Consider the following 25282-nt stretch of genomic DNA (forward strand, 5'->3'; position numbering starts at 1 on the left):
ATTGACATGTCTGCCTCTGACAGTACATGGTAACGTTTCACAATTATAGTCCCCTCACTTCCTTCATGAAAGGAGAGAAATACCTTTACTCATCCCTTCTCTGGGGCCATGCTTGCTCATTATAAAGATAGTTTCGATTTATTGTTCCATTCGTTTATGATGTAGCTATTGTACATGTTATTTTCCTGGTTCTATGTATTTCAAGTTCCATCAGTTCACACAAGTCTTCCCATGGTTCCCTGCATATCTTATTCTCTTCCCATGAGTACCTCATTTGTTATTACTTATTGTTCAATCATTTAGTCGTGTCTGACTCTCCGTGACTCCGTAGAACATATTGGTCCATGGTGTTTTCTTTGTTTGGAGTAGTTTGCCATTTCCTTCTCCGGCAAAGTAAGACAAACAGAGGCTAAATGAATTGCACAGGGTCACACTGTTAGTAAGTGTCCGAGGTCAGATTTGAATTCAAGTCTTCCTGATTCCAGGTCCAGTGATCTATTCCCTGAACAATATAGTTGTTGTTTCTTAAAGAACAATAATATTCCACTAGACCAGTTTGTTCAGTCATTCCCCAATCAATGGTTGTGATTCCAAATTGTTTTTCAGAAGGGTCAACCCAATGTAGAGTTTCACCAACTAGTATGCCTATCTTCTCAGAACTCCTTCAATATGAACTATTTCTATCTTTTGTTCATGCAAAAGCTTGTCACATTTTTTCAAAATTTCATGTAATTGAAATGGTCTACGATCCTTTTGTGAGCTTCATTATCCCTGATTTGGTTAAGAATGCTTCCCTGAAGGGTAATTTTTATTACATTAAATTTAAAAGGCTCTGCACAAACTAAACAAATGCAGCCAAAATTAGAAGGAAAGCAGGAAACTAAAAGGAAAATTCTAGCAAATTTCTCTGATAAAGGCCTTATTTCTCAGCTATATAGGGAACTGAGCCAAATTTATAAAAATAAGAGCCATTCTCCAGTTGATTAATGGTCAAAAGATATGAACAGGTAGTTTTCAGAAGAAAAAATCAAAGCTATCAATAGTCACATTTTAAAAATGCTCTAAATCACTATTGATTAGAGAAATACAAATTAAAATAATTCTGAGGTACTACCTCATACCTATCAGACTGACTAACATAACATAAAAGGAAAATGACAAATACTGGAGGGGATGTAGAAAAATAGGGACACTAATGCACTGTTGGTAGAATTGTAAACTGGTCCAATCATTCTGGAGAACAATTTGCAACTGTGCCTAAAGGGCTATAAAACTGTATATACCCTTTGACTCAGCAATGCCACTACTACATCTGTATGTCAAAAAGATCAAAGAAAAGGGAAAAGGACTTATTATACAGAAATGTTTGGAGAAGTTCTTTTTGTTGTGGCAAAGAATTGGAAGTTGAGGGCCTATCAATTTGCAAATGGCTGAACAATTGTGGTATATGATTGTGATGGAATACTATCATGCTATGATAAATGATGAGCAGGATGCTTTCAGAAAAATCTGGGAATTCTTATATGAACTGATGCAAAGTGAAATGAACAGAACCAGAACATTGTATACAGTAACAGTAATATTGTAAGGATGATCAACTGTGAAAGACTTAGCTATTCTGATCGAGACAGTGATCCAAGACAATTCCAAAGGACCCCTGATGAAAAATGTTATTGACCTCCAGAGAGAGAACTGATTGATGACCTCTGAGTATAGATTGAAGTATATTTTGTGTACTTTCTTTATTTTTCTTGTTTTGTGTGTATGTGTTTTCTTTTGTGACATGGCCAATATGGAAATATGTTTTGGATGACTTCCCGTGTATAATTGATATCATATAGCTTGCCTTCTCAAAGGGTAGGGAGGGAGCAGGAGGGAGGGAGAAAATTTGGAACTCAAATTTAAAAAAGAATGTTAAAATTTTTTAAAAATGTAATTGGGAAATATTTAACAAAGAAATAATATATTAAAAAAGAAAAAGAATTCTCCTCCTAGGCTTAGCAGTGAAAGGCACCCCTTTTCATTGGCCTCCAGTGGGGGTGAAACCTCAGTGTTTTGCCATCTTTTATATGGCTTTTAATGATTTGTGGTTCTTCTTTTGAGAGCTATTTGTTCATATCCTTCAGTGACTTAATTATTGGGAAATAGCATAGATAGATAAATGATTCTAAAAGACAACAACAAAAAGAAGATAGCTCTTGGTCTTAGATGGGATGGTATGGGATCTGTGATTTCATTGATAGGGAATTCCCAATGAAGAAACTCCATCTACCAATGCAGATCAGCACCTGATCTGCAAATTAGTGTTCAGAGAGTTGCCTGGGATACTGAGAGGTTAAGTGACTTGCCTAGAATCACACAGACAGACTTGAATTCAAGTCTCCCCAGCTTCAAAGTCAGCAAAACTGACTCTGCTTCTCTGTTAATAAGATTAATTGTATTAATTGCCTCCCTAATGTTGAGCCACCCTTGCAGCTCTGGTATAAATTCAATTTGGTCACAATGAATAATTTTTAGATATGTTGCTTGAAGTTTTTTCTCCTCATTATTTTTTCATTCAGATAGCTAGGTGGTACTAGGTAAAGCACTGGGCCTGGAGTCAGGAAGTTCAAGTCCAGCCTCAGACACTTACCAGCTGTACTTCTCTAGGCAAGTCAGTTAATCCTGTCTGTCAGTTTCCTTAGCTGTAAAATGGCCATCATTATAGCACCTACCTCCCAGAGATGTTGAGGATCAAACCAGAATAATATATGTAAAGTGCTTGGCACATAGTAAGTGCTTAATAAATGTTTCTTCCCTTCTTTTCAAATCAGTAAATTGAATGTTCATTTCTCACCTTTTGTTCTATTTTGTAAAAATGAGAGACCCCCTCCCCAGTTACTGCTGGGATCAGGCACCAAAATAGTTTGGTGAAATTATTCCACAATGTCTCCTCCAGGGAAACCATGTGGAATATTTTTCTGATGATTTCAGTAAACAAGCTACACAGTTTTCTTTGCAGAGCCTGTTGTTTTGTCCGAAATCGAAGGTCCACCACATGCACCGAGGAGAGATCTCAAAAATCATCCGTGAATGTAAAGAAGAGAGTTTCTGGAAGAGAGGTATTTCCAGAAGTTTTTAAATCCTTTGTTAAAACTATGTTTGTTAGATATGTTACTGACAGTTGTCCAAAAATTATATTATAGCCTGAAAATTATGTTAATACTTGATAATTGTTTTCATTTTTTAATAGTAAACTTATTATAAATCAACAATGACAAACAACTCCTGTGGTTTTCAGTGTTGTAAGGCTGCCTAAAATTTAAGATCTAAACTCCTTCAGAATAGAAACACAACTGTTTAACAAGACGCTTTCGTTGCTCACCATATGCCTTACTCGGTGCTACCTTAAGCACCTTCAATTCAAGAAAAGTTTATTAAACAAGATACTGTCCAGAATGCTGGAGACACCAAAGCATAAAGTAAGTAGCTCCTGCTTCATGAGTAAAGGCTTTCCAGGAGAAGGATGAGCACATAACATAGAATGTCTAAATGTCTAGACTAGTCTTATTTCACAGATAAGTTCTGCCTCGGAGCATGCTTACTAGAGAGAAGTTATACCGTGGTAGTATTTCTAGAAAATGGAGTCTTATTTATATTGTTCTACTAAAATTTTCATCTAATACATGCATTCAATAATTCACTGAACCTCTCTGGACCTCAGTGTCCCCATTTATAAAATAGATTTACATAGCACTTTAAGGTTTGCCCCATGCTTAACATAGATGTGGTCTCATTTGATCCTTACACCACCCCTTGAAATCTGGCATGCTCCTACTATACCACTTAGATAGCAGCCAAAAGAATGTTGGACCAGATGCCATTTAGCTCTAAGTAGATACCGTTTGGCTCTAATTTTACATGAACTGAAGAGAATTTGACTTTAAAATGGCCAACTCCACTTGGTCCTAGTGCATTCTGCAATCCTGATCTTGCTCAATGCTAATGTCTTCCTTCTGAGATCATATCCAGTTTATCCTGTACGTATCTTGTAGATATATGGTTGTTTGCACGCTGCCCTCCTCCTTGTGAGCTCCTTGTAGTCAGGAATGTTGCTTTGCCTTTCTTTGATTCCCCAGTGCTTAGCATGGTGCCTGGCACATCTTGATAAATGCTTGTTAACTTGATCCAACTTGCTCAGCGCTTGCCAATTTTGGCATACTTGGCCATTGTAGAAATGCCTCTGCTGACTTTCAGATGCCTCTGCATGCAACCTCAGCTATCTGGAAAATTAGTCTAGTGGTTCCCATTTATTTTGCTTCAGCATGACCATTCATTGTGCTCCTAGAAGCTGACACCTGATCATTCCCCAAGAAACTTAGATGATTTTTTAAAAGTAATTTATGGTGTCCTAGTAGGCTTATTGGAGGAGAAAATGGCAAACCACTCCATTATGTTTGCCAAGAAAATGCCAAATGGGGTCACAAAGAGTCAGACAAGACTGAAATGACTGAACAACAACAGTAGGCTAATATTTCAGTATGACCCACTTACTGTTTATCAGTGAGCCATATGAGTACGGAATGAAAAAAAAAATGTGGCTGTTGGATTATTTATTTTCAAAGTTGATAAGAAGAGTTGCATTTGTCACTGTGTTCTGCTATATGTGAGAGGTCAGTTTGACACTTAAATTAAACAGAAATAGAACCTCTTGCCAGACAGAATTACCCATCTCAAAAATCCTAAAATTGAAAACTAGTGCCAACTCTGTTGACTGCATATGTGTGTGTCTGTATGCTACATAGCACTTAGTATATTGTGGGTGAATAATACATGTAATCAGCAACTGGACTGCTCTCTGGCCCAGAAACCTATGAACAATGTACCCTCAACCAGAAGCTACAGTTAAGCCTGGGTACACTGAAGGTAAAAAGAACTAGATGGGAGCTATTACTCTTTGTGTTATTAATGTTAATAGGGAATAAACTCAGAGCAATTCTTACTAGTTTCTTCTAGGCCAGGTCTTCAGAACGTGGATTTTTGGGAAGAGAGACTTTTAAATTTTATTTGGGAGACTATAAATATTATTTACTTGTTAAATGTTACAAAATATTTTCTCAAAATTCAAAAATTTAAAGTGAATAAATTTAATTAAAATTAATTGAATTCATTTGTCAAAATAAGATTGAAATATTAAATGGAATGTTATTAAATGTTATTGAATATTATTTATTTTATTTGAGACTTTTATTTTAGAGACTTCAAATATTATTCAGAAGTATCTTTGTTTTTGCAGCTCTCCCTTTTTCCTTGGTAGGGATGCTTGTTACTCAAGGACTTGTCCACAAAGGTACGATTTAATATATTTGGTTCTTTAATTCTGGAGAAGCAGTATGGTGTTTTGTAAAGACAAAGCTGACTTCATGGCCAGGAACACCTGGGCCCAAGTCCCTTTCTCTGAAACATACTGTGTATATGACCCTGACCCTGTTCTCTAGGGCCACTTTATTACTATAAGTGGTAGAGGTGTTATCAACCGGCAATGATAGAGGAAGTTGCTCACAGGAAGCTTCCTGAACCGATGAAATTACAGACCGCTTTCCCTCCTTCATTCTAAGTATTCCACTCTGGGTCTTCTGTGTGAACAGCAGCACTATCCCTGCAGGCTGCACTTCTGAAGTGTGCTAAGGGTCAGAGCCCATTTCCCCCCTTGTCTTTCCTTCCTCCTCCCCTTCCCAAATGGTCCCTTAGATTAGGCAGGCTGCTTCAGTGTCAAACACCAAAAATGATGGCCAGAAACCGCTTTTTTTTTAAACTAACCAAGTCACCTCTATACTTTCCAGCAGCCTCAGTAACTTGGTTTACTTTATAGTCAACTGAAACTAATAAACTTTGAGCAGCCTTAAAAAACAAAACTAAATATCTCTGACCATGGCTAATTTACTCTCCTTTGAATTAGAAGATGTTCCTAAACATTGCAGCTCCATTTGTGAAAGTTTTGTTTGTGCCGTATGGTGCCCACCTCTGGGCTAAGTGCCCTTTGCTGGTTCCTAAAATAGCCATTAAGGCATTCTACTACTGTCCACCATCTACCACCCACTCTAACTCTTTCTCCATTTTTTTCCTTTGACATCTATTTCCTTCTCCCCCTTAGGCATTTGCCTCCACAGGTGGCAGCTAAGGATAAAAGAACTGCTGACCCCTGTTTTAACCCATTTTATTAAATTTCACCACTCAAAATGGGCCACCATCTCCTACAGGGACAATAGGAGAAAATGTCCTAGTTCATTTTTTAAGACTCCCATTGGGAATGACGGTAGTGTATCATAATGTCTGCAAGAGGCCAAGTAAAACCCATAGAGCTAACTAAGCTCCTTTAAGTCCTGTAAAGCCTTTGTGATAGCAATTAGGTATCCCCAGGTGTTGTACCAAGTACAATCTAAATTAAGATACAGAGTGCTTACTAAGAATGAGTCTGAACTATGCAGGCTGGGTAGAGATGAGGACTACACCTATGATTTCATTAGTATGGGGAACTCCCTCTATTGATACAGGTTGACAACATATAGTTTTAGAAACTATCTAGAGCACAACAGAAGCTAGGTGACCTGCTCAGGGTCACACTGTGTCAGAGGCAGGATTTGAAGCCAAGTCTGTGTGGCTCTGAGGCCCTGTGGCTCTGAGCAACATATGGCACAAACAACCTCTCTGTCCAGAATTTCTTAACCTTTTTTGTGCTATGGGCCTCTTTGGCAGTTGAGGTGAAACCTGTGCACTTTTCTCAGAAAAATGTTCTAAAGGGCATAAAATATATACAATTCCAAATGAAACCAATTATATTGAAATAAAAATGCAATTTTTCCCATCCAAGTTGACAGAGGGCTTGAAATCTGGACCCTAGGTTAAGAACTCTACACTGCAAGATTATGCAGGAGAAATATGTTGTGAAAATTCAGAATGGTCAGGGTGCTAGACTGGGAACTCTGTGCTTTTGAACTCTGTGTCTGAATTTTATTTTATTTGCCAGCTTTAGAGAAGGTCCTAAATTCTCTGCTTCAGATCTAATTACAGATTCGTTGCTCATTTAAACCGGGTGTTTGAGTTACAAACTTTGAGGTAGTTTTATTAATATATTAACCTCAATGAATCATAGGAGAGGTATTTTTTTCATAGAACTGTATAGGATTTTCAGAATGATTATAAGCAACAAATGTGCAAATTTTCTTGATTTTGTGAATTTAAATTACTTGCAGACTAAAATAATTTATCATTCTATATTCTGTTGTTCCTTAGGTTATTTAGCATCAAACCCAAGATTTGGATCATTGCCAAAAGTGGCACGTAAGTCTTAAGTTAACTGAAAAAAGGAGCCAAGTTAGGAGGGGAATCATCCATCAACAAGTATTTATTGGGTACTTATTATGTGCCATGACAGTGCTAAGCTTTGGAGATACAACAATAGGCAAAAACAGGGTTCCTGCCTTCAAGAAACTCATATTCTAATGGGGAAGATAAACAAATGTTAATCATCTCAGAAGGAAGTGGTGTTTTAGCAGTGACTTCTATTCTTCCTGACCTAGTGGGAACAACTGGGAAATGCTTCCAAAAGATGGTGAGATTTGAGCTGAGTCCTGAGGGAGCTAGGAGATGGAGGTGAGGAGAGAGAGCATTCCAGTCATAGGGAAAGGCATAGGGTCACAGGATAGTTGCAGGGGTAGGGAACCTGCAGCCTCGAGGCCACTCGTGGCCCTCTAGATCCAAACTTCACAGAACAAATCCCCTTAATAAGAGGATTTGTTCTGTAAAACTTGGACTCAGTCAAAGGGCCACACTTGAGGACCTAGAGGGCCACATGTGGCCTCAAGGCCTCAGGTTCCCCATCCCTGGATAGAGTATTGTTGTGTGAGGCACCTTGAACAGGCCAGTATAGCTGGATGTGTAGGAGTATAGTGCAAGCAGACTGGAAAGATAGGAAGGGCCCAAGTTGTGAAGGGTTTTAAATGCCAAACGGAATTTTATATTTAATGCTGGTGATAATAGGGAGCTACTGAAGTTTATTGAGAAGGGGTAGGGGGAAGACCTAGTCCAATCTAAAGGAAAGTTTACCTTCTATTGGGGGAGACTTCAAATACATCTCTAAGCATCTATAGAATAAATGCAAAGTAAATAGAATAGTGTTGAGAAAGAAGACACTAGTAGTTCGTGAAATTGGGAAAGAAGCTGCTACTTGTACCATATCCTATACCACAATGAAGGAAGTGAGGGATTCTGTGGGGTGTAAGTGAGGAAGGAATGCATTGTAGATATGAGAGATAAGGATGAAGACAAAAGCTTCCATTAAGCACTTATAGTATGCCAGACACTGAGTTCTGGGGATACAAATACAAAGAAGCAAGATCGTCCTGCCCTCAAGGAGCTTATATGTGAGTAATAGAGAAAGGACTGTTTGGGTGCAGGAAGATGAGGAAAGCAATTAGAAACCCTCAACTACCAAGTAAAGCAGAAATACGTCACAGACAGCTCTCAGGCTCTGAGGGCTTCCTGTTTTTCTAGTTATTGTCTAGTTAAAATGAAAAATTTCTAGTTGTTTGTCTAGTAGAAATGTGCATTTCTCTCCTTGTTGCCTTTACCCATGCGTAGTGGTTTTAGTAGTATCCCAGTAGTAATAACAGCTAACATTTACGTAGCGCTTACTGCGTGCCAGGCACTGTGCTAAACATTTTACAAATGTTATCTCATTTGATCCTCACAGCAACCCTGAGAGGTAGGTGTTTTACAGATAAAGAAACTGAGGCAAACAGGGTTAAGTGACTTGCCCAGGGTGGAGTAACTAGTAAGTGTCTGAGGTCTGATTTGAATTCAGGTCTTCCTGATTCCAGGTCCAAAGCTCTGTATGCTGCCTGGTCAGAATTTTACCTTATGGCAACCCAGCTAAATGCAATCTCTGGGAACGTAGAACATGGTATGTTTGAACATGGGGTCTGATTGTGATATATTTACTACAGATTGTGTATGGATTGCTAACTCTACAGGGTGTTCCTAAAGTCTGGACACATAGGACAGTTGATGGCAATGTGGAGTTACTGCATCGAGTTCACGTGAATCTTACAAAGCGCATCAACCTTTGCATCACAAATGATGGAAATTATATTGAAGATGTTATTTGTTAATATTCCAATTAAATAAAATGTTGTTGAAAATTTCATTCATTTCACTTCTTGAAAATATGCATTTTTGCCTATGTGTCCAGACTTTAGGAACACCCTATAGAATACAATGACTTCTCTAACAAAAACCATGCATTTCAGTATTCTGTTATCAGACTTAAATATCAGAAGTAGAAATAATATGCAGGAAATAGGGGACAGAGGCCATTTCCTGACCAGGCTGCCTATGTTCTATCCTTCCTCCTCCTCCCACTAGAACTTGGACTTTGCCCTCTGGCACCCTGGATTTTGGTAGATAAGCTTTTGCCATACCTTTTCTAGTATCCTTACCCCACTTTGCCACTCTAACTCCTTTTTATGTGCTGTCTTTCCACAAGGTTGAGAACAGGGTCTCTCTTATTTGTTTGTATTTGTATCCCTAGAGTTTAGCACAGTATCTGGAACATAGTAAGTGCCTAATAATGCTTTTTCTTTTATTCATTTGTATTGGGAAGTTCCCCTTCAGCTGGTGTGAGCAGAAGCCACCCTCATCCCCTTAGTCCACGGAAAAGGCCTTCCCTCTTTTCTTGAGACAGCTACCCACCCTATGACTTGGAAGTCAGACATGAGTCAGTATATGACGTGGAGACTATACATGACCAAAGGCAAAGTAGCACCTCCTCCTACTTCCAGGAGAAAGCCCTGTCCTAGAAGTGACACCATCACCTCAACTGGCCCAGAGTTGTAGCTGGGACAAGCCACCTCATCACCACCTCTCTCCCCTCTCTCCTCAGCTATTACTACTACTAGTCAAACTCTCAAGAATATCCAATTTCTCCTAGTCTCTTCTGGACCTAAATCTTTGTTAATAAGAACATTTTCTAGGAGGATTTGTAAATTAGTTTCTTAAAGAAATGAGAATTGCTTCTGTTTTAAAGCAGTACATAGGTAACCATTGAATAAGGGTCTGAACATTAAGTCAATTTTTTTTAACAAAGGCTGACATATTGTTACCTGCTTTTACAGTTGCTGGCATCTTGGGATTTGGCTTGGGAAAGGTGTCATACATAGGAGCATGCCAGAATAAATTTCACACCATAGAATTCGAACTTCGGGGGGCAGGTTTTGGTCCAGGCCACAACAGGTAAGTGGTCCATCCTACAGAGGGAAGGTACTAGAAGAGAGAAATGATGGAGCATGGCAAGAATTGAATGAAAACTCACTGATCTTTCTAAAAAATTATTTTCGCCCCCACTGAAGGTCTGGCCAAATCTAGATGGGATTAGCCCACATTTCCAAATCTAGCCCCGACCTTCCTTAATAGTTCCCTTCCTGCCAGAAAAGCAGGAGCCTCTATTTGTGACAATAATACCCTCCCAACTACTTGAATATACATTTATTTTATTTGATTCTTTGTATCAACCCTATAAGGTAGGCAGACAATTTTAATATCTCCCTTTACAGATGAGGAACTGAAACTAAGGAGCTGTCACTTGTACATGGTCACATTAACAAACCAGAGCCCAGAAATGCTGACTTCTAGCACAGTAGTTTTTTATTTTTTTTTTTCTTCATCAGCTTTTTGGTTTTGGTTTTGAGATCACATGTTGCCCAGGCTGGAAGTTCAGCAGCCACACATGAGCTGATCCCATCACTGATTAGCACTGGGGCTTTGATCTACGTCCAACCTGGTCTGGTTCCCCCTTCCTTAGGCCGCCTGGTGGCCCTCTGCTCCTGGAGACTCACCATATGTATCGGTGCTGGTCATAGTGTGGACCCCTAATACGGTGTAGCCCTCTAAAGCTCAGGCGTTCCTGAACTCATGCAGTGCAGCCTGAGCTTCCCCCATAGCAGGGATTACAGGTATGCGCCAACCTGCTTTGGTGCAGTCCTTGTTTTCAAGGAGCCTACATTCTATCGTGAGACATGTATAACATATGCAAAATATACATTTAAGTATATACAAAGTACACATGTAGGCATATACAAAACGCACATGTGGGCGTATACAAGATAACCTTGGAGAAGGGGGTGCTAGCAGCAGGGGAAGAGGTGGCTAGACCAGGAGACCACCCAGATATCTAGCAGTTGGGAGCTATATATTAGCACAGAGTAGAAGGTAAAAGAACTATGGACGAGTATGGAAAATAACACACTGTACACACGTACACCTATCTGCATTAACTTCAGTTTTTGAACGGACACTTTTCCTCTTAGAAGAATTATTTATTAAATAAGTTGCATTGTTTTTTGGTATATGGCATAGCGTTATTAAAAATATCATGTGTAACATCCCCGTTGTTACTTTGTATGTTAGGGAAGCTTTACACACACACATACAAACACACACACACAAACACACACACACACACACACACTCACAGCAGCTCAGTAGCGCATGGATAGAGCACCGGGCCTAAAGTTAGGAAGACTCATCTCGAGTTCAAATCTGGCCTCAGACACTAACTAGCTGTGTGACCCTGAGCAAGTCACTTAACCCTGTTTCCCTCAGTTTCCTCATCTATAAAATGAGCTGGAAAAGGAAATGGCAAAACCCTTTACTATCTTTGCCAAGAAAACTTCAGATGGGGTTATGAAGAGTCAGACATAGCTGAAACAACTAAATATACACACACATACATGTATTGATGTGTGTATATGTATATATATATACTGTACATATATGTATAAGCTGCATTGTGTGTATGTGTATATATATCTTTTCTGTATAATGTAGATGTGATTGCAATTATCTCAAAATAATTGAACAAGGACAGGATTAGAAGGGAGATAGGTTTTTTACAATTTTATTAGTTTGGGTCTATTGTTATTGTATTAAAAAGTTAATTAAATATAAATAAGAAAGTACTAGCATTATTTAATACATATTTATAGCTCCTGGCTTTAGCAGGAATTCTTAAAAATATGAAAGACCAGAGCATGTCCCTTAATGGTTTGTCAAAAGCAGAGACTCCTGAGAGAAAGCTTGAACAATTTCTCTTCTTGTGCTTCCTGATTTTAGGCACTGCCTTTACACCTGTGAAGACTGCAAAATAAAGCATGAATTGGGTCAGAAGAGTAGTTCACAGGCCTCTGCTTCCTAAACTGGTACCTGTGCCTTTAAAGCCATCCCAGGCCTTTGCATTTCATGTTTCCTTTGCACTTCACATAAGATGTGTATACCAGACCGGAATGAAATGTATACTACTCTACACTTGTCGATAGTCATGTCTTACATATTTAATCATGATATTAAATCTTAATATAGTGAGACTCTCAACTTAAGTATAAAGCTTTTCATGTGAGTGTTATGGTTTTTCTTCTATTTAAAAGCATGTCGGACCAGAATTTCCTGAGATAGGATCTTCTTGAGCTTTTCTTGAGTAACATTATCTGACTTCTGTCTGTCCCATGTTGTTCCAGTGTTCAAGTACTCTGATGAAATGAGGAAGAAGGCGGGATATGGTTGTATACAGAAATGTACTGGGGTGAGGATGGTAATAAGGCAGTAACAGGAAAAGGGTGGGAGGTTCCTTCTAAAGCTTGACAGCCTGAATTTTTTATTTAAACCAGTGGGCATGCTCTGTTTGGAAAACTATAGTATGAATACATTATACTCTAGACACTTCACACGATTTTATGGCAAGATACTAGGGTAGTATTTTATAACAACTTCTGTCCTTCCTGACTTGAACTTTTGGAAATGTTTGTTCTCTTTGGGTAGCCTGCTTAATGACTTTATATCCTATCCAGCACTTGAGCATCTATCTATCGTAGCAAACTTTTATTTGTGGCACTGCTAATGGACTGAGTTAAAAATAATTTCCAAAATATTTAAATTTATTTCCAAGGAAGTAGTTTAGGTCCTGGGAGAACTACTGAAAGAATCGCTTGCTTCCTCTAAGCATCTTTAGATGCTACTGCTGGGTTCTTAGTTACGTACAGAATAAACTAGCTTCTGAGAGGTATTTTAGCTTATGACCAGAGTCTCTTGGCTGTGATTCTTCATGAAAGAAAGGTTAAGTTTTTCATGTTAGTATCCATAATAATGCATCTTGATATCTTCACCACAAAGACAGAAAAAATTTATTCAGCTTTAATGACCTGTTTAATAAGGGTATTTTAGAACAGAGGAAAAAATGTTGAACAGATATTTTTTAAAAACAAGCCTCTTTAGACTGTAACCTGTTTTTCAGTAAATAAAGCTCTCTAAATCAGAATATGGAGCCAATCTCTTTCTTGCTTCTTGGATACCATTTAGGACTTGGCACTGATAACTTGCAGAGTGAGTCAATGGCAACTGACAACTCTATCCCTGAGCTGTTGGCACAGCACAGAGTGTAGAACACAGTGTAGGACTGGGCATACTTGTCTCCTGCTCCACAGAAAATAAGCACACAGGTGCCAGAAATATTTAACACTGTTAAATAGCACCTCCAAGTCATGGGGCTAAAATTGGAATAGGGGCACGTGGGGCACCAGGCGGATAAGACAGTTGGAAAAAGTGTCCCTTGCTAAAGAGATATGACATCTTAATAGCTCTTCTCAGTCAAATTCAGCTCTATTTCTGAACTGCCCCCTGTCTCTACATAGCCATGGTATTAAAGTAAACCTGGCACAGTGATTAGTTCTAGAATAGGGGTTCTTATTATGGGATCTGTAGACTCTCAAGGAATTCTGGTAGATTTCAGGAGACCTGTGCAATTGGATGGGAAAAAATTACATCTTTTTCAGTTTAAATTTAATTTATTTCCAAATTATTGGAACTTATAACTTATTTCTCAGTTATTCCAAGATGAGATCCATAGGCTTCCCCAGATTGCCAAAGGGGTCCATGGTACACACGCACACAAAAACTAAGAACTCCTGCTCTCAAGTATGGGAGTCAAAAGAGGAGAAAAGGTGGAAAATATCCGTGATTTTTTTTGAGGAGGGATATATTATGGATAACATCTTTCTACAAAAAAGGCATCCTGTGTATATGTACTTTTGACAGTTGTATGGAGATATACATACACACACATACACACACTTTAAATGTGTATAATTATATATGTATGTATGTGTGTATATATATACATATACATATATATATATGGTGCTAACAGCCAAGGATCTCTTTTAGCATTTGGAAATTAATACTCTTGTCTGAAAACTGGCCATGGGCATGGGAAAGCAGCAGCTTCATGCTAAAAAAAACAAAAACAAAAACCAGGCAAAGAACAGCAGACTAATGCTGTAGATAATACCTACAAGAAGGCAAGGGAAAATCTAAAGGAAGTGCTGAGGGAAAGCGTTCTACCTAGTTTCAAGGAGGACCCATTGAAACCAACAATTCATCATACTCTTTGGTCTGGGGCTATTCAAAATCATAGCTCATGAGCAGCAATATCCAGCGTTTCCCTTTTTTCAGACCAAACTGGGGTCGCATTTAATTGAAAGCAAAGGCATTTAAACAGAACAAAAAAATAAGGATGAAAATGACTTTCTCTTTCCCCATTCCTGCTCCACCATATCCACAGAGGCAGACTCCCACAAATGATGCCCATGCCAACAGGGAGAAAGGAAGCTTATGTGGCCTTGGGATTTTTCCTAGTCAGAGCACATTTTCCAAAGCTGCCTCTTGCTTCTTCCCCACAGAGTTGATGATATATTCTGCTAAATGACAGCTACTAGGCAGCCTCTATGCTACAGTGATGTGTTAACTACTCCTATGAGTTAGCCCGTAATCTGAGGGCATGCTATGATCATCTGTGAGCAGACTCACAGCCATACCTACCTTTCATCTCAAGAGTCCCTCAGTTCAAATCTGACTTTTTACTGACATTGCTTCACTCTCAAGGGAAAATCACTCAGGCCCAACTTATATTTAGTTTGAGGCAAGTAAACTTTCAACTCCATTATCCCTCTGGATGCTAATATGCTGGACAAGTAGAACAAAGTAATAGAGTTGATACACAAAATAGATCATTTCTATTCCATAAAATTACAATGATGGACAAATTCAATGCAAATGGAGTAAGAAGAAAAATTGTCTAATGGGGAAAATCTTTTCATCAAATATCACTGATAGAAGTCTGATATCCCAGATAAATAGAGGAATGACACAAATATATAAGACAAAGAGGCCATTCTCCCTTGCCTGGTAGTCAAGTGGTCAATGGCTATGAACAGTTTTCAAAAGAAGGATTACAAATGATTAACTACCATATGAAAGCATATACCAAACCGCTAATAATTGAGAGAAATACAAATTAAAACAATTCTGAGGTTTCAGCTCACACCACACCCTGTGGCAAAAATGGCAAAAAAAAAAAAAAAAAAACCAACCCAAAAACAAAAATGGGAAGAGTCATTGTTGGAAGAACTATGGAAGACAAGACAAGCACCCTAATTCACTATTGGAGCTGTGAATTGGTACTATGAGAAATGTGCTTGCAAAGGTATGAGGCCTTAACTGATGAAGCCAGGAAAGCATTTTATTACATTCTTGCAAGAGTAGGTGACCTAAGCATAGGCACCCCAAGCACTGGGCACGGCCAGCTCTTAATTTCCATTCTCTAGGGCGAGGTCTTTCCTTTGTTCCCCATTGGCTGGATACAACTTCCTGAACTGCCTATTCCATGTTTTTCTCCTAGATATTTTCCCCCTCCCTTGTCATGCATTGCATGTGCATTCAAATATGTGCCACTCATTGTGCTAAGTGCAGGAGATTCAGATACCCAAGCAAAGACAGATGGTGCCCTCAAGGAGCTTACATTCTAATTTGGGTAGATAGGACATGTAAGGAGTGGTGGCCAGGAAGACCACCATTTCATTTTAATTTGGAAAATTTCATATAGGGTAAGTGGAGCCATAGAGCCATAAAATAACCTGCCCTTTCCAAAAATGATGACAAAATAATTGGTTTGATAATTGATCATTCCAGAACTGGAAAGAGGGAACTGGGAAGGGCAGAGGTGACCACAGGCAGTGTGAAAGGGTTAATTGCTCTAGGATATGATTTCTGGTTCAAGGTGTCTAAGTGAGTGTTACAAAGGTGTCCCAAGGAGTAAATTGAAACGTGAATGGAGCCCTAATCTTAAACCTCAACCTAGTTGATGAAATTACAAAAGAGGCAAATAACAGAGACAAGGTATGTGTTAAGGGCTTAAAAATGAAATTGAATCAAAACTGAGTTTTATGGGTTTGGAGTGTTACTTGAGTAGTTGTTAAATAATGTTTGCTTTAAGTGAATGTACAGCATCAACAAATTGTCCATTTCCTAGTTGTGAGGCAATTTATATCAAAACTCAGTTCATTACTGAGAATGTTGGAAACAAAATTCCCTTTTTTCCCCTAGCCCAATAAGGAAATTGGAAACTGAAATGGAAAATGACATATATGGGTACTATTTGTATTCCAAAAAATTAATCTCCCAGAAAGCTTATCAGTCCTTTTGGATTATACTTTATTACTATGTTTTTAATTATTTCAAATATTATGTCCATTTGAAAGTTCGCTGTACCAAATGATGACTCCACAGCATTTGTTTCTCATCATGAACTCTGACTCATTTACCATAGTGAAGAATCAGATGACTAGTTTCTTTTTAATTTTTATCTTAGAGTCCAGTAACTTTTGATTGTTTAATAGGTAACAACATTTATTTAACTTATCAGGTGATTACCATTTACAGTCGCTTAAAAAATAGTAATCTATAATTATATAATGTTATTTTGTTATTGAGTATATAGAGAAGTAGGAATAAGAAGCAGTAGATATTAAGCATATCTTTAGAAAAGTTGTTTGGGGAAGGAATTTAAGTTATGATTCATCAGTGTTTGTGTGTGATTACAAACAACTTGGTACGTTTAATTTCGCTTTTTATATACTCCTTCATTCCTGGAACTTAAGCATTAACAGTAAATTGTTTGGGTGATATTAAAGTGTTCTCTTGGGACATGTTTTATTTCACCCATGCTATTTGCATACATATCTGAGATTGAGGTTAGAAGAACCAGACCGCAGATAAACAAGAATGTTACTCATGCATGAAACTATGACCCGAGGGATTGGTACTGTATTTCTTCAGGCAGTTGATGTTGACTGCCTGGAGACACATTGTTCAAATATTAACAAATGTAAGGAGCTTCAAAAATTCTGCAACCCATGTATATTTTTGCAGGCAGATGTTTTTGTAATTGACATTAAAATCAATGTCATTGAAGGTCATTTTGAAAAATTAAATGGCTAATCACCTTGCCAAGTCCTATTAACTGTATGTCCTCAGCATCTCCAATATGTTTCATCTTTTCCTCCCCAATTGCTACCACCCAGATCATTTTCTGAGCACATTTCCTCTGGCCTTTTTACTGTTTCTCATATATCACGCTACATCTTTGTCTCTATATACTACTAGCTGTCAACCCTTGTCAGGCATGTACTTTCTCCTCAACTCTCACTCTTAAAATCCCTAGTCTGCTTTGAGACTCTGCTCAAGCACTACCTTCTACATGAAGCCTTTTTCTGATTCTTCTAACCGATGGAACCCTCCCTTCCTCCCCCTAAAAAAATCACCTTGGATTTGCGTTTGTGTAAGTTACATTTGTGCGCATCTGATCTCCCGTGGTAGAAAGTAAGCTTCTTGAAGTCAGGATTTTTTTTTTAACTTTTGTTCTTGAATCCCCAGCAGAGAGTCTAGCATAAAGTAGTGATTACTATAATAGTTTGCTTAAGTTCTTTTTCTGAACTTAGATTGTTTATGATCTCTAATTTGAGAATTTTGTGGTTTTGTAGGCATGTTAATCTATTTCCTTTAAATTCTCAGTATCTCAGACATGTAATCCGTTATTGTAGTTTCTAATAAATCTTTTTTCTCTATTTTTTATGGATTCATTTTTCTCACTGTTTATTTTTGCAATTTTGTTTCCCTCTCTTAAAATCAAATCAGTTAATGGTTTATCAATTTTTTTAGTCTTTAAAAAATGTCAGTTCTGTTTTCTTTACCAGTTAATCTTTTTATTTTTGTTTTATTTCTGCTTTTATTTTCAAATTTTCTTCTTTTGAATTCAATATTATTAATTTGATGATTTTCTAATTTTTAATTGCATGTTAACTCCATTACTCCTTTCTTTTCTTTTTTTGTTAATGCATGTTTTCAGAGATAAATTTTTCTCCCCCAAGGACTGCTTTAGGTACATAGTACATATTTCAGTATGTTGTCTCAGTGTTACTCTTACTAATATGATTATGTATTGTTTCAAACATTTGTTCACTGACTCCCTCATTATTTAGGTTATCACTTAACCCCCATTTAGACCTATACCTTTTATTCATATTTTCTTTACTGATTATCATTTCTATTATGTTATGGTTAATAAAAGATGTGTTTAATCCTCCTATCATTTTACCTTTTACCCCTTGCTCTGACTTCACCTTCCTTCCTACCCAAACTCAACTCCCTGGCTAACCAGGGTCGCCTCCACAATCCTCCACTTTCACTCGACTTTATCTTTTGTCCTGTCACTCCTCCATATCCCTGTCCTGCCAAATCCCAACCCCGATCCCTCCCATCATTTACCTCTTTGCTCTTACTCCTGCTGCAGAATACAATTGGAGGAAGTAGCCTGACCAGGCTGAATGAATACACAATGAATTTATGTAATCTAATCTTAACTAGGTCTTCATTGCAGCAAGGGAGTCTTTTTGCTTCTCCCTAATTGATTTTCTGTTCTCCTCCCTAGAGAGGATGTTCTTTCTTCAAACATCTCACACCTCCCCTTTCCACAACTCCTCAACCAGAGACTTTGCCTCACACTTCACCGAGAAGTAGAGGGAGACAGGGCAGGTTATTAACCTCCTTTTGACAAATGAGAAACCTGAGGCTGAGAGTAGTGATTTGTGCTTTCCCTGCTGGAATCCCTAGTTCCATTCAAGGCTCTCAGCTCAAGTGCCATCTCCTACCTAAGTGACTCTTCTAGATCCCCCAGTTTCAGTGCCCCACCCCCTGAAATGACTTTGTATATATTTTGTACTTCTATATCTGTGTACATTGTGTTCCTCCTCCCCACCCTTGCCCTCAGTAGAACATAAGCTTCTTGAGGACAGGGCCTTGTTTCTTTTTCCTTTTTTTAAGTTTCCAGGTATCAGTTAGTACAGTTCCTAGCACTTGCGGATGCTTAGTAAATGTTTGATGAATTAAATTAAATTATAAGGTCACACAGCCAGCAAATGGCAGAACCAGGCTTTATGTTGTGATGTCAGGTTGCAGATGTTAGGGCCAAAGCCTTTGACAGATAATAATATCAGGGGCGGGGGCACAATTTTTAAACTTTATTGATGCCACACAAATGTCTTGTCCAGCTCTGCCTGTTTACCCCCCACAAAGGCTTGTAGGGGGACCATCTTCAGGGCTTTTCCAGAACCCTCATCCATAAGGTGACTCCAGCATGGAGGCAGGCCTCTCTTACCGTAGGTGTCTTGGTGAACACCACATTCTCTAGCCAAAGAAGGATCCTAAAGGGATGGAGTTCCCTGATCTTTTTGGTTTCTAGGCCATTGGTCCTAGAACCCTACCCTTCACCAGATGTAAATATAAACATGGGCAAATGACTTTAAGCAGTAAGTACTTTAACCTCCCTCTGTGTAAAATGAAATAGTCATCCTCCATTCCAACTCTTATGCTTTATACACACACACACACACGCACACGCGCACACACGCACATGGCCTAGAAAAGTTGCTGAAATTGCCAACACATTTGTATATATGGAAGCTTCATCTTAATTGATTTATTGACTGAATCTAGTCTTGGAACTTAAAATACTATTACTAATATGACCACATGCCAAAACAGCAGGATATAAATGGAAGATCACTGCACTCAGAATTGGGTGTGACCCAAGGCAAGTCACTTATCCCCTATGACTCAGGTTACTCACCTGTATAACGTGTATAATACCTGCACTGTGCAGCTCACAGTGTTGTTATGAACAAATTATTTCTAACCCTTGAAGCATTGTATAAATCTAAGTTATTATCATCATTTCACTCACATGATCTTATTTAATCCTCTGTGGGGTTGGCAGAGACATCACCCTTGTGTGAGACAACTCAAGTAATATTCAGAGACTTCTCAAGGTAGAAGCAAAGGGAGTCTTTATTTATGATCTCATGAGAAAGGGGAGTCTCCAAACAGATAGATAATCAGTAGGGAAAGGCAGCACCCAGAGGGCAGAACCCATCTATATACCCTAAGGCAAACAATCCCCACCCACCACTGACCTTTACTCTCATTGGTGGAGTTCAGGCTCACAATCTAAACACAGAAATCTACCCCAGGTACAAGGAACAAGGAAACGCTAATTTAGCCAATACCAACTCTTAAAAACACTTTTATCCTTATTTGGGGTGGCTTGTGCTGAGGGGGGGTCAGGCTGCTCTAAGTTTTGGATTCCTACAGGTCGGGTGATTTTTAGTAACTCAAAACTTAGGCCTAGCTGTCGATTCAGAAGCAGAAGGACACCTACACCTTCAACTCTGTGGAAACAAAACCCTTCCCCTCTATCTCTTACACTCTCATTTCTGAAAATCTGACAATCTTAATGGGAAGTTTCCTATACCATGCCGCTGCCACACAATATCTATCCTACTCTTCACTGCCAAATTTCTTGTAAAGAGTTATTATGACTAATGTGGAAATATGTTGTAACAACAACATAGCTAGCAGCTACTGCGGCTGTGTAAGGCCAACAACACCAGCACACAGAAGGGCTGCCAACACAGGTTCTTTGATCTGCTTTTCTAAGGAAAGCAACTTTAAGGGGTTAACAATCTCAGTTTAATTAAGCATACATATCTCATTCACTTAGTTCAGGGGGAAAAGATCACCCTCCTGAACTTCAGGGAGAATACAAACAGAAATTACAAGCATACATTATACATAGATCAACTGACACAAACCAGTCTATCCGTAGCCATACATAGTTACCCACATTCTTTCAATGAGTGTACCCCCAAAACAAAACACCAACCTCAGATTTTCTATTCCCATCTCATGGCCCTGGGTCACTTGTATACCTCAGTGCTGAGAAGCACTCAAACAAAGAACAGTGAAAAGTCCCATTTAGGGTGTTCATTAATCCCCAGTACCACCATATACATTGTTTCCAATCAATGACTCCCAATTGTCTTAGTGCTGAGAAATATTCCAAGACAAAAAAGATCCCACTTTACCTGCCCCATTCAAACCAAGGCTAGACTCATTAAAGACACGTAAGAGAAGAACAGCAAAAAATCCTGCCCTGATTAACATTATACATGTTTAACACAATTGTACATGTATAGCCTATATTGGATGGCATGCCGTCTTGGGGAGGTGTTGCAACAATCTGCTAGCGGCTGCTAAAGGGGTGTAAGACCCACCAACAACCGGCACACAGAAAGCTTTCAAAACAGGTTCTTTTGATCTGCTTTACTAAGGAAAGTAACGTTAAGGGGTTAACAATCTCAATTTAATTGAACATACAAATATCATTCACTAAGTTCAGGGGAAAAATCCAGCACCCTGAACTTCAGAGCAAAGACAAATTACAAACATCAACAGACAGATCTTGTCTGATTCAAATCTCGATTCATAGTTACCAGAATTTAACAAAGTTCCAACATCTGGGTTTACAAGCTGGAGGGCTCTTAACTACAGCTGCCCAGAGTCTCCACATCAGCACTCCACCACGAGTGAGAATCCCTGCAAATAGCTCTGGTCTAGCTTTTTATATCCTCTTTAGTCAAACATCATCTGAGCAACCAGAACTTAGGCTCCTACTATTGGCTCTGGTCTTAGCAAATCCCCTTAGGACCCTGAGGGCTTCACACCCACACAGGCTTAAGCACCTAGTAGATTGGGGTTTGAGCCTGGGACTTTGCACCTAGTAAGGCTCAATCAAAGACACTTAATTAATCATTTTAAAACAGTAAGAAAGTCCCACCTAACTGATATTACAGGAGGGCGAAGCAGAAGAAGAGAGAAAATTTAGAACTCAAAATCTTATAGAAGTGAATGTCGAACACTAAAAACAAATAATTTTTTTTTTAAAAAGAGTTGTCTATACCTGCCACCTCAAACACTTCAAGGGACTTGCCCAAGGCCACCAAGCTACAGAGTGGCATCTTGTGCTAGAATAAGAACCTTTGGTTATTTAGTCTAGTAGTCAGCCCCTTGCACTTCAGGGACCCTCCTAGGATGATGCTGAGAGCTAATTTCTCCTCCCCTTCCCCTACATCAGCCTCCAGATACACATACATGGCTGCACTTCCTGTGGCACTGGGAGAAAGTGTGCCTAGAGTAACCATTCATCCTGGTGCTATAAGCATGAATTTCAAGTTTCTTCACATTCACCAGGACTTCAGTTTTTTCCAGTCCTGTTTCCCCTTTTCAGTCATTCTGCAGATGCATGTATAATACCACTTATCACAAGCCTCTATACCTTCCTAGTTTTTCTAATGGGTTAAAATCTAGCAAAAATGATATTTCCATAATAACTTGCAATTCAGCCAACTCACGGTCTCCATTCCACTTGGTTACTTCATTTCCTTTCCCTTCTTAGCATGATTCTATGAAATTTATTCAGTTGACACTTAAAGACTAAAGCACATTGAGAAATAGAGCCTGGAACTCTGGTAGTATAGGAAACTCCAGCATAAGAAAACATCTTTTTAACAATGCAGGTTGGTGACTTAGAGAATTGCCTAGAGTAGTGATGTAAAACTCAAATAGAAACAGGGGGCACCAAACCATATATAAGGATCCCTGGGTGTCACATATTGACTTGGAAAACCACATATTAACAGTATCTTTCTTTTATTGTATTTTTATTAATTTTGTTAAATATTTTCCAATTACATTTTAATTTGGTTCCCAGACATACTCAGGCTCTCTGTTCCTGATAGGATCTGAATTTTTTTTCCAATTTCTCCCATCTTTTCCCAGCATCCTTCCCCCCCGCCCCCCCCCCCCCCAGACACACTTAAAGCCTAGATGAACCCAAAGGTCAGTCTTCTCTGGCAGATTTCTTCTTCAATTATTTCCTCTCTAATTGTCAACTTCTACCCACCTACTGATCCTTCCCTCGTATTTTCAAACATACCCAAGTCTCCCTGACCTTTACAAAGCCTTAATTACTTCATACCACTCCTTAAGCAATCATCCTATATCTGTCCTCTTTTTCTCAAACTCCTAGAAAAAAAATTATCTATATTTCCCTGCCTCTCCTCTTACACACTTCTCAAGTCTTTGTAATGTGACAATCAACCTCTTCAATCAACTCAAACTGTCCCTTCCACTTGCCAACAATCTCTGTTTCTGTCTGCCTTTGGAACTAGATCTCCCTATCTCCCTCTCCTAGGCTGCAAGTGCAGCAGGGGTCAGTCACTCACAAGGCTGATCCCGCTGCTGATCCGCACAGAGCTTTGACCAGCTCTGTTTCTAACCTGGGCTGGTTTGCTCCTCTGTTGGCGATTGGCTCACCCTGGGCTCCTGGGGGCTCGCCATACTGATGTGGTGCTGCAGCTGAGAACTCCCTAGCTCAAGCCTCATTCTTCCCAGTATCAGGGATTTAGGCAATGCACAACCACCCTTCCACCCTTGTTTTTTTCAGTCTTTTGATTTGTTATAATACTTATTAAGTCATTATTTTCTTTCTGGCCCATTTTAATTTTCACTGGTTCAACATTGAGGTTTTCTACCATCTGTTCTAAGCTATCAGTACTCCTTGCCATTCTTCCCTTCCTGACAATTCCACGCACTTCTTCCCAGTCAGGGCATTATTTTTCTTCGAGGCTGCACTTAGAGTTGTGAGGTCACTGCTCAAATCAAGGTTTATTCCTTGGGGATCCCAAGGAGTACCCTTCAATCAATCCCTCATTGAGTTTTCCTTGTTTTGTTAATTTCATCAAGCACAGTATTTTGTTTGGGGGTGGGAGTAAGGGCCATGCTTTGGATAAAGCTCAGTAATTAATGTCAAGGTCAGGGCCTCCCTGATCTTGAATATTGTGGTCAAGACTAATTCCCTGCTCCAAGCGACTTTTGGGCTTCTATGGTTCTGAGTTCTGGCTAGGCTGAATTTCTCCTAGGTTCCCTCCCTCATGTGCTGGACTCAGGGGCTCCTCCTCCCCACTGGACTCCTGATGCCACAGACTGGGAACTCCCTGGGCTGGCTTTACCTAGTTACTTTCTCTGGCTTCTGTGCTTACTACTTGCTAGGAGCTCCCAGGGGCCGCCCTGCATTCACTTTTCACCTACTCCTGCTAGTCTCCACAGGATTCTGGGGGGGGGGGTCTACCCACAATTAAATGATTCTTATTTCTTTCTAGACTTGCATTCCTAAACTCTAGTCAGGATTTCTGAAAGAATCTGGGATCCTCTACATCCTCACCTGCCCACCATCTACCCTAGTGACACAGATTTCCTACAAGAATTGTTTTGTTTTGTTTTTTATGGTACAAGGAGAGAAGAGAATGAGGACAATCTGAGGGAAAAGCTAGCAGTAGGAGTCACCAAAAGAAAGAAAAGAGTCATTGAAGTATTTTTAAAGTACATAGAAGAAAAATGAAGTTCAGAAGGAAACACAGCACAAATCTGAAAGTAACATGAACCTTTCCCATTGCCTGAATCTCACCGCTAGTGCCCTAGTACAGTTCCTCATTACCACTCCCCTAATATACAAGTCTCCTAACACATCTTTCTCTAAAGAACTCTCTCCCTGATACATTACTATACATCTTTCATCCAGACCAATTTCCCTTCATGATAAATATAGTCATTTTACTATTCTACTTCATCTTCAGCAACTCCCAGAACCATAATTAGCTCTTTTGGTACCTGGGGAAAATGGCAACAAATATACCCTATCTACTTTGGAATTCATGACATGAAAATAAGACTTAAGGCAATTTCATTTATATCGGAAGAAATTAGTTATTGCGGGGCTTCCATGCAGCTAAAGAACTACAGTCCTTTAATTTTTGCAAATTCTAAACTGGGTGCTTTATCTATAGCTCTGGCAGCTCCTTATGACCTGCCAGTCACAGAATTTGAGAGCTAGAAGGGCCCTTCATGGCCATCTAGTTGAACCCTACTTGAAAGAATTTCTACTACTATATGCTACACACATGATCAG

At 39.1% G+C, this 25282-nt stretch overlaps 1 protein-coding gene across 4 annotated transcripts in view; it reads left to right on the top strand.

Moving 5' to 3' along the window:
* Window positions 1–13345, top strand: part of OCIAD2 (OCIA domain containing 2) — a 30720-nt gene extending 17375 nt beyond the window's left edge. For 2 of the 4 annotated variants that reach the window (XM_036762480.1, XM_036762479.1), the window contains exons 3-7: window positions 2990–3101; window positions 5276–5329; window positions 7273–7320; window positions 10152–10269; window positions 12148–13345. In XM_036762480.1, the coding sequence (XP_036618375.1) occupies window positions 2990–3101; window positions 5276–5329; window positions 7273–7320; window positions 10152–10269; window positions 12148–12229 (414 nt within the window). In that variant the 3' untranslated portion in view covers window positions 12230–13345. The remainder of the gene's footprint in view (window positions 1–2989; window positions 3102–5275; window positions 5330–7272; window positions 7321–10151; window positions 10270–12147) is intronic. The other 2 variants (XM_036762482.1, XM_036762481.1) reach the window with 1 other exon arrangement.
* The last annotated feature ends 11937 nt before the right edge of the window (window positions 13346–25282 follow it).

The sequence above is a fragment of the Trichosurus vulpecula genome, chromosome 6 (assembly GCF_011100635.1).
Source record: "Trichosurus vulpecula isolate mTriVul1 chromosome 6, mTriVul1.pri, whole genome shotgun sequence".
NCBI lineage: Eukaryota > Metazoa > Chordata > Mammalia > Diprotodontia > Phalangeridae > Trichosurus > Trichosurus vulpecula.